The 11034-nt window shown below is 32.4% G+C and overlaps 1 protein-coding gene across 1 annotated transcript; it reads left to right on the top strand.

Moving 5' to 3' along the window:
- Nucleotides 1–3269: 3269 nt before the first annotated feature.
- On the top strand, nucleotides 3270–4652 carry LOC107900818 (ethylene-responsive transcription factor ERF034). Its single transcript, XM_016826533.2, has one exon. It carries the CDS (start codon nucleotides 3650–3652, stop codon nucleotides 4412–4414), a length of 765 nt encoding a protein of 254 aa, XP_016682022.1. The 5' UTR covers nucleotides 3270–3649; the 3' UTR covers nucleotides 4415–4652.
- Nucleotides 4653–11034: the final 6382 nt, after the last annotated feature.

Raw genomic sequence — 11034 nt, 5'->3', positions numbered from 1 at the left:
TTTAGGTCATGTTATTTCTGTTGGAACAATTAGTATAGATCCTACAAAGATGGAAAGGGTTCTTATCTGGCCCTCATCATAATCTATCAAGGAGTTGAGAGGGTTTTTGGGGTTGTCAGGATATTATATGAGGTTCATAAAGGGATATAGAGTTTTAGCTAGGCCACTCACTGACTTACTGAAGAAAAATGTTGTTTGGTAATAGATTGATGAGGTGCAAAGGGCCTTCCAACAGCTTAAGGAAATTATTTGCCAAGCACCAGTACTAACCTTACCTGATTTTCAGAAAACCTTCTATGTGGAGACTAATGCTAGTGGCTTGGGAGTTGGGGCAGTGCTTCAGCAACAAGGGAAGCCAATAGCCTTTTTCAGTAAGGCTTTAGGTATCAAACATCAGGCCCTATCTATCTATGACAATGAGATGCTAGTAGTCCACCTAGCTGTAAAAAAGTGTCATCAATACTTGGTGGGAAGTCACTTCCTGATTAAGATAGATCACCAGAGCCTGAAATTTCTCTAAGAACATTATGCAATCACCCTTTTCCAGTAAAAGTGGGTTGCCAAGATGTTGGGGTATGACTTCTTCATTTTTTTACCGAAGGGGAACTTAAAACATTGGTGTTAATGCTCTAGGAGGCTTTGTGATGATGCGGGTCAATTATTTTAGTGTGCAAGCAATAGTAACTTATCTTGGTCTAACTTGTTGGAAAAAATCTTAGATGTTGGTTAGCAAGACCATAAATTACAGTAATTGTGTAAGGATTTACAAGGCCAACCTCACTCACGCCCTAAGTCTCTTGGGATGGTAGAGTTCTTAGAAAGAAGGAGAAAATAGCTGTGGGAAACCAGCTGGAACTGAGAAAGGCCATATTTAATCTTTTTTTATGGAAAGGCGATTGGTGGTCATTCAGGAATACATGTCAAAACATGGGTATAAGTGAGTCCTATCTGCCAAAAAAGAAAAAGTGACATTGTTGTTTATCTTGGCTTACTACAACCATTACCTATTCCTGATAGGGCATTGGCTGTCATCAGTATGGATTTTGTAGAGGGTTTACCCTTGTCCAAATGCAAGACCACCATCTTAGTGATAGTGAAGAGATTGACCAAATATGGTCACTTTATTGCTCTGACACATCCTCACACTGTTGCCAGTGTGGCTCAAGCTTATTTGGATCATGTATATAAGTTACATGGGGCCCCTAAGTCTATTGTTTCAGATAGAGACAAGGTTTTCCTTAGTTATTTTTGGCAACAACTCTTCAAACATCTTGGTACTAAACTACACTTGTCAACTGCATACCATCCACGAACAAATGGTCAAACAGAAGTTCTAAACAAGTGCTTAGAAAGATATCTTAGATGCATGAAAATAGAGAAACCTTCTAAATGGGCCAACTGGTTACCTTTAGAAGAATGGTGGTATAACACCACATTTCATTCAACAATCAGTTCCACGCTATATGAGGTCATGTATGGTCAGGTACCCCTTATTCATTTGCCTTATTTGGCTAGATCTTTGCAGGTAGGAAAGGTTGACAGAAGCCTTAGACATTGAGAAGAACTGAGAAGGTTGCTCAAGTTTTATTTGAAAAGGGCACAAGAGAGGATGAAGCAGATAGCAGACATGAAGAGATCAGATCGACAATTTAATGTAGGAGATCTGGTGTATTTGAGGCTTTAGCCTTATAGACAAAATTCTCTGCAAAAATTAATGAACTAGAAACTTTCACCAAAGTATTTTGGTCCTTACCCTGTGGAGGCCAAGGTTGGAGAGGTAACCTACAAATTGAAGTTACCTGTGGGAGCTCAAATTCACTCAATTTTTCATGTTTCCCAGCTGAAGAAACATATTGGTTTCGCAATTAGTAATCCTGACTTACCTCTTATAGGTTCAGATGGAAGGAACCAGTCAGAACTTTTGAGAGAAGGATGACTAAGAGGAGCAATCAAGCTACTATTGAGGTGCTTGTGGAATGGACAGACACATATTCAAAAGACTTTACCTAGGAAACTTGGAGTACTTTCTAGCAATAGTACCCTACTTTATCCTTGAGGACAAGGGTTAGCTCTACGGGGGAAGTACTTGTTATGGAAGAAGAAAGTAATGGTGTTTGAGGCAATAGCAAGCTGCTGCAAATGTTTGAATTTCTATTATTTTAGTTAGTTTAATTGTTATGTAAAAATGTTGTTTTATCTTTGTTTTAATTGTAATAAGACGGGGTCATTTGGGAAGGCCGACTGAAACATTAAAACTTCATTAAAATGTGACGTTTTAATGTTATTAGTCATTTAATGAAACGGTACGTTTTGGGGACACCTAGACTGTTAGTTGCCAGGTGGTTTTTTGAGGCCATTACTCACACTAAAAAGCAGAAGCAAAGGCTGAAATATGGTTATGAAATTGGAAAACAAATTTCTCATTCTCTCTTCCTCCTTTCTCTCTGTATTTTCTCCCTTTCTTCGTCTTCTCTGCTAGATCGTTCTTTTTCTCTCGCAACAGAAAGTTAAAAAAGAAAATGGGAAAAATTTAATAGAGTAGTTAGCTAAAAAGAAAATCCGGGAATGAGAGAAGGCATGCTTGGAAGGAGGACCCCACAGGCATGTGGCCTCATGTGTTCCATCGTGATGAACAGTAACCAATGAAAAAGCGTATCCCCCGTTCTTGCTTTTGTCATATCCCCTCTCCCTTATTACCTTCTTCAAATAATGATTAGTGAGTTTAATTAAAGATTACAGAAATAAATAAAGAAAATTTGGGACTTGTTAAGCACTCTTCGTATGTGTTAGTTTGCTTCACATCAGATGTCCTATTCCTTTATAAAAACAACCCACGTGTTTACTTTCTATGGCTGCTTTGCAATCTGTTGGTCAATCTGTTCATTGCTGTTATGTATATATATTTCAAGATTTTCCATGGGCTAATTTTATTTTATTAATCCAATTAAGGGTGTTCAATGAACGGAGATGAAAACACAAGTGGCCCTTTGAAAATAAACAAATGAATTGATAGGTGATGTATGAAACTGGTGAGAATCCTATCAGGTTTATATGCGACATGATTAGAGCTTGGAAGATGACAATTAATTTATGTTTTTTCTTTTCTTTGATCGAGCCAGTTCCATCAAAGAACAGGAAAAAGAAAGGAGAAGAAAACATGCATGTGAAATTCAAAGGACTGTGAGTGGGGTCTTTGAAACGAGGTTCATGTGAAAAACAGTGTATGGGTGTATATATGATCGGTTAAAGACCAAAACTGGTTTTTCAAAGTGTTTTTTCTGCATATGGGAAAAAGTAGAGAATTGTTATAATCAAAATACCATTAGGTAGAGATACCCGAAATGCAAAGCCTGAATTTTCACTAGAGGTGGAAATTGACAGTACAACCAAGATCATCATCTCCAATTCCAGGAGTCATTTTATTTAATTTTCCACATGGGAAACAAATTAGATGAACTGTAATGGCTTTTATATATATATGCCATGGACCCCAGTCTTCTTTATTTCTTCTTTCCTTACATGATTATGTTTTTTTTAAAGACCAGAATTCATGGAATTAGGCAGCATATAATCCCCTCTAGACCACTATGTATATGCCATTCATTTTGATATATTCTTTCTTTACTTGCAACTAGGCCTATAATCTGTCATGGAATTTGGAAGAGATATCAACATCGAGAATGATGCTTCTCATTGTCATAACAACTTGCTTAGCTCTTATTCCGTCGTCTCTTACACCGCCACTGCCACCTCTTCCACTTGTTCTTCCTCCTCGACTTCGGGTTGTCATCCAAACGGTGTAGCTGAAAAAAGATTGAAGAAAGGTGGAGATATGGAGAATGATGATAATGAGAACAAGAAGAGACAAAGGAGTACTTGTGGTAATAACGATAGTAAGCATGGGACGTTCCGAGGAGTGCGTATGCGAAGTTGGGGCAAATGGGTGTCTGAAATCCGAGAACCGAGGAAGAAATCGAGAATATGGCTCGGAACATACCCCACTGCTGAAATGGCTGCTCGAGCTCATGATGTAGCTGCACTTGCCATTAAAGGTCCCTCGGCTTACCTTAATTTCCCTGAAATCGCAAAGCAACTCCCACGCCCTGCTACTACGTCTCCCAAAGACATCCAAGCAGCGGCTTCTCAAGCGGCTGCCTCGACATTCCTCGACACAAGGCAATGCAACGTCCAGACCGAAGCTGGAGTAAGCCATGAAGAACTTCACAATACACAAGAATCATCAAGTTCACCCTCCATTGATGACGACGACACCTTGTTCGATCTGCCCGATCTAGTGATCGATACTGCGGACCGAAACGATGGATTCTGTTCTTATTCTTCATCGGCATGGCAAATATGTGCAGTCGATGCTGGGTTCCGGATCGAGGAGCCATTCTCCTGGGATTACTACTAGCAAACACACATATCATTTCACTACGTGTAATCTTTTTCATGGTCAATACCCTCTAACTTTGAAAATTATTCATCTCCTCTCATACAAATAATATTCCAAAGCATTTCCTTCATCACAAGGAAAGCTGGCTCTTGAATCGTGAATCTCGTGGTTTCTTTTCCACTTTAATCCATTGAGATAATTAAAAATGAAATCTCCACCGTAAAATATTAATATAAGGGCGAGTTATTCATTGCGAGTGTAATTCTTCAACGCCATTCTGTTTTGTTCTCTGGTATTATTTGTTTAGCAAAAACGAGAAATTATACTTTTTTGAACTTTACTGCAATCAACTTTAAAGCTAGCTAGGATTAGAATCCATGCAGCTTTGTCTCCTCTATTTTGCAATGGAACTTTCGATTCAATTGACTATAAAGTCTAGTTTTGAAACCATTTATTGTTGGTAAATGATCATTAGATAAAAAAGTGTTTTTTTTTAATCGGGAATTAGTGTTTTGTTACCATTATTTGTCCAGGAAAAGGAACCAAAGGGAGAGATTCCCAAGTTGTGATTAACTCGACAGCATAATCTAATCTAACTAAAGTTCAAAAAAAAGCCCTCCATTTTATTAATTTGGCAATAATATGCTTAGTGGAAAATGACATCGGCCCTTTATATATATTATTACAAAATTAGCGTTGCCATTGGCCACGGGTTTCACAACAGACGAAGTGTATGGTAAACCAAGTCATAAATTAATAGACCCACCAAGTACCTAATCATTTGGGTTAATTTTTTGTCTTTAGGAAGAATTATTGGGAATTGGGTTTCCATTTTCCTTAATTGTATATGTCATTACAACTTGTAATCCTTCAAAACAAAATAATACGTAAGGAACTAAAGACAAGAATAAACAAGTTCATCAGTTATGAACAAAAAAGAAGTTTAATCTGCTAGGAATCTTACGACTACCGAGGAAGAATTTTTAATATTAATCATTTTTTTAATGGAATTAAGATAATGTTTTAATTATCTCATATTTTTATATTTGATATTTAGTCTTAGAATTTAATCTTTTTAAATGAAAATATTACCCTATCGAATTTAACATAAAATGGTAGTGAGGTTAATAATTGAACTCGATTTTTAAAATTAAAAAAAAGAATTTATTTCATGAAAATAAAAGTTGATAGGCTAAATTTGACATATACAAAAATTATAATGACTTAAAGCATATTTTAATCTTTTTAGAGTTGATAGGAAGACATGTAGATATAATAAAAAGATAAAAATTAAATATATGTAAAAAATGAGAGACACCACCCTTTTAATCTTGCTTCTATTGTTTAGCCATAGAGAGAGTCCTACAGAACATGTTACAACTTCTCTAACATTCGTCAAACACATAAATCTACATCTGATTCGATATTATTATTATTATTAAAAACTTGATCTAATTTATTATTAACATTAGTTAATATTTCTTTAGACTCATGGTTTAAGTCTAAATTTTTAATATCTTCTAAATTATTTATTTTATCTTCTATAGAACTGACCTTACTATATAACTTAGAAAAATAAAAAGAAGTCATATCAACAAGACTATTTATACCTTTACTCAGAGATGAAATGTTGTTTTCATTTCTAGAGTCTATATGCGTAATATGATTACAAGTTTTATCTTTAAACTGACACTCAATTTGTTCCATAATATTTGTTTCTGGTACCTAAGACCGTTTATTATCTATATCGTCTTCACACAACGCCTAACGTCCTCCCTGGACTCAACGGCAACAAGAAGACAGAATAACAGATATATGGGTTTTAAAACAAATAACTATGAAACAAACAGAAATGTAAATCAAATACAAAAACTTACAATGAATATTACGATATTATTTCTCCAGAAAGTCGTTACACCGGCACCTCTGATACCAGACAGGGGGAGAGTGAGTGAAGGGATTTGAGAGTATGAGCGGAAGGATTTATAGACTCTTTATTACAAAAGGAAAGTTTACAAAAGAAAAGTAAGAAGGAAAATATTTGGTAATTTACAAGATTTTATTATTTGGAAATTCTAAGATCCTATTATTTCGTCATTCTAAGATACTTTACAATTGATCTTTCCTCTCTATTTATAGAGGAGATTAAAAATTCTATACAATTGTATTTTGAATCCCAAACAGTGTTTCTGATAAGGATTCAGCTTCAAATGGATGTGGTTGCTTCCACGTCTCATTTGTCTTCTTGTTTTTTTAGTTGCATGGTCATGGTTGTTTCCACGTTGCATGCTTGCATTTATGGATGCTTCTATCACTACTTGTGTCATGGTTGCTTCCATCACTGCTTACATCATCATTGTTTTGATGATAGCTTCCACGTTGCAAGACTTTTTTGTCTGCATTTGGATGTCATTGATTAGCATTAATGGTTGCTTCCATTATCATGATCTCCACGTTGCCAAACTTTGTTGTTGGTGTATGGATCTTCTTTCAGGTTGCCATCTTTTTTGATTTCAACTTTCTTGATTCATCTTCTTTGTTTAAAAATGATAAATTGTAGAAATATCTTGATGACAGGTTTCCCATGTGTGTCTGACTTTTTCCAGAATATCATATGGGAAATCTTCAATTTCCATATCAGCTAACTTTTTTAGTAGTCGTATGGATTCTTCATCATTTTCTTCAACAATTCCAGAATGAAATGCTAATAATCTTCTTCCATCAGTTCTGAATTTATAATCTCTTTGTTGAAGTGGATATTTAGCTTTAGCCATTAAATCAATTCCTGCTTGGATCGGCTTAAATTATTTTTTGGGATGACATAACATGACTGAATTTAAAAGTTGAAGTTGGATGTTTGAGAACTTTATAAGAAGAGTTTTTGCTCTAAAATATGTGAGCAGCTAAAAGAAAAGAATAAATAAATAAATATAAGAATAAAACAAGGATCATTTTAGCAAATGATTTGCTTTGTAATTAGTGTAAATTAATGATTCGAAAGCGACACTGAAAATGTTGTTGATGAGAATCTTAAACACAATAATTGGAGGTAAGTTTCTAGTTTTTATTGAGCCGCTGGGAATAGGAAAAAAACAAAAAGCTTCATCAGTGAGAGTTATGATCCGGTAAAAGCTCCTATTTTCACCTCTTTAAGTGGCATGCACATGTAGGGACAATTTTGGGCGTTACGGTTTCATTTTTTAACATCTTTTCACTATATGCTTTCAATTGAACAGCTAATCATTTTCATCCTCATCTAAATTAATACAAAACTCAGTGCTACACCACCTTTTAACAAAATGGTATTAAATAAAAGACTCACAATTAAATATGAAACAATTATTTCTTGACTGCCTTTGAATGAGAGTTTTAAATTTCATCATTTAAAATGTTATTTGGATATTATAAGAATTTCACAAAATTAAAAAATAAATACATTAAAAATGGATATCATTAGATCTGTAAACAATTATATATATTTTTAAAAATATATTGTCGATTAAATAAAAATAATTTTTGAAGTTTAATTTCTTTTTATCTTATAATGAGACTATGTGTATTAAATGAAATAAAGTTATGTGAAATTTTGAAAAATCACCTTTTTAGGTGGAATTTGAAAGAGAAAATTGAACTACTAAGACTCCCTTTGGTTTTAGGAAATAAAAGCCATTTTTGTTTTCATTTTCTTGGAAAATGGAAAGCATTAAAGAAAATGTATTTGGTAGAAAATTTTAAAAATGATTTTTTTGAAAATGAAAACGAAAATGAATATATGTGAAAATTAGAAAAGAATAAAAAATTTTCATTATTTTCACTTATAATGTTTTGTAAAAGTGAACATGATGAAAATAATGGTTTTTAACTTTAAATAAATTGACTCTGGTCTAAACCCATATAAATTCAAAAATATTATTTTTAACAGCTGTAATAGGCCAATTTAGTCCGGGCTCAAAAAAAACAATAAACCCAAAATAACAAAATAAAGTCCAAGTCCAGTCTAAAATTGTATCATTTGGCCCGATCGGAATGGCCCATTACTTGAAAAGGTTGAAGGTCCATCTACAAGCTTGACGCATATGGAAACATAATCTTTAAGGATATGCAATCTTAGATATGATATGCAATCTTAGAAGATATGATTTTGTAATATTAGAGATTTAATTTGTAGATACCCTTTAATCTTAGCCGCTGATGTAATTGATCTATACCGTTAGATTTGGGGAGACTCAACTATAAATAGAGGTCTCTCCCTTCATTGTAAGACACTGAGTTTGGAGCAATAATAATTCTTAAGAGCATTCACTTAAATTTCTCCCTCTCTTGTGTTCTTATTTTCTGTGGCTTGTTCTAATTTTGTTCTTCGTTCATCTTCGTTTCTTTTTAAGTTGCTTTCATTTGAGTTGAATTTTGGTGGAGGAATTTCGTTGAATCTTCATATTGTGAGAGTTAGGCTGACTTAAGCATTTTTTAACCTTTTTTATTTATCCATTTAATTGTTTAATCATTAATTATTCTTTTACTTTTATTCGTTTATTTATCCATCAACTTTCTTATTTACATATTGTTCATTCATTTAACCATTTATTATTGTTCTTTTATTTTCTTCCATTAATTATATACTTTATTTGTTTTTAATATTATGTCACACATGTTGTTTATTTTTTAAAAACTCGTGTTATAAATCATTTGCTTTAAATTTTTTTTCATATATTATCAATTGCAAATTTTTTTATACTATATATTTTATATACCACTTATTTTTAAGATGTTTTTTTGTATAACTTGTTCAAAATTCCTTATTACACAATATTTATTTTTAAACTCATTTATATATTAGTACTTTATATATTACCTATTTTCATTTTTTTATATATTATTTTTTCCAAACTTATACATATATTACCTACTTTTTATATATATAATTTATTTATTGATTATATATTGTTAATTTCAAATTTCTTTTTCCCTTATTATTCATTTTCAAAATTCATTATTTTTAAATTTGTTTACATTTTATTTTGTCTTCTATTTTTTATACTCTTTGTTTTAAATTAATTGGTCTTTGATTATTGATGCTAGTATTTAAATAATTGTCATTATGTGTTTTATAAATTGTTTATTTGTATTTTTATATCGCCTTTTTTTTATCAAAGTTTTTACGCATCGTTTTAATATTGCGTCAAATTTCCCCAATTTTAAAAAAGAAAACTTTTAAAAATAAGGCAATATTCGGTACTTTGGAGCTTTGAGAAAATCGTGCCCTAACTTACTGGGTTTCAATTTTTTTTATCCAAATAACCGAATATCCTTTTTAAACTTTAATGCATGAGACAAGCTTAGTTTCAAGGGTTAAAATGTCGTATCCTAACTTACTGGATATGACATCCTATTACTTCCGGACAAGGAGGTTTTAACATCAAATTCAATTTTTTCATGTTTTTAAAGAGGATCGTATTTTAAAATCTTTTCAAATTTTCGACTTTAGGACATTAATTAATCAATTAGGTACCAATTTTTGGGCGTTACGAGGGTGCTAATCCTTCCTCGTGCGTAACTTACTCCCGAGCCCGTTTTCTCGAATTTTTTAGACCAAAATCATTATTTTAATAAATCAAAATGTTTTATTAAAATGATTAATCTCAAGGTGACCCGATCACACCTCGAAAAAAGATAGGTGGTGACTCCATTTTCGTTTTAAAAGTCGACTCCGTTTTTTAAAATAAAAATGGTTTCGACAACAGCGTTTCAAATGTTAAATTTGGTATCTTAGTTCAAATCCATACAAATGTAATTATTTTATTTTATTTTATTTTCTATTATAGAAAAATAGTTATCAACACGAATTTTTACTAAAGTTTTTTAATTTTTTTTAAAAAATAAAAACTATTTGCTACAAAAGAACATGGAAAATGGAAATAGAAAATATTTTTTAAAACCTAGCGGAGCCTAAAATTCCTTCTTGAAATTACTCACAAATTTTGAAATTCTTTAGTATTTTCGCCTAAATAAGTAATTTTATTTTTATAATTTTGAAAACTTTGATACAAGGGAAATCCCTCCGTCAAATCTCTCGTCCAAACACACCCTTAAATATTTTATTATTAAATATATGTCCATCAAGATTAAGATAAGTTTGATGTACTTAGGACTCTAATGTCCATTTGAAATAGAGTTTTATATCATGTATACTTTTTATGTCTATAAATATAGACTTTGGAGAAACTTTTATAAACATTCCAATTGATAAATAAAATAAGTATTCTTTTTTGCTCTCTAATTTCTTTGTTCTTTATTCTCTTTTATCTTTATTTCCTAACACATTATCAACACGATAATTCTCTATTTTATGTTCTCCTAAATCTGAATTACCCGTTTTGACTGTCTTTCTATTTGCACCATAGTTTCATTAATTTAGGATACATACAATTCAACTAGCTTTTCAAGCGAGTAACCTGTTCTAACCAGAATAAAATGAGCTGATTTTATTAGTCTGACAATAATAACCCAAATTGATTCTCCCTTTCCCAGCGTCAAAGATAGTCCAGATACAGAATCCGTCGTGACTCGTCTTCATATCCAATTGGAAATCAAAACAAACTGTAATAACCCAAACAGAACTTTATATCTAGCTTTGACCT

Source organism: Gossypium hirsutum, chromosome D08, assembly GCF_007990345.1.
Source record: "Gossypium hirsutum isolate 1008001.06 chromosome D08, Gossypium_hirsutum_v2.1, whole genome shotgun sequence".
Lineage (NCBI taxonomy): Eukaryota > Viridiplantae > Streptophyta > Magnoliopsida > Malvales > Malvaceae > Gossypium > Gossypium hirsutum.
This window is presented reverse-complemented; position numbering and strand designations above follow the sequence as displayed.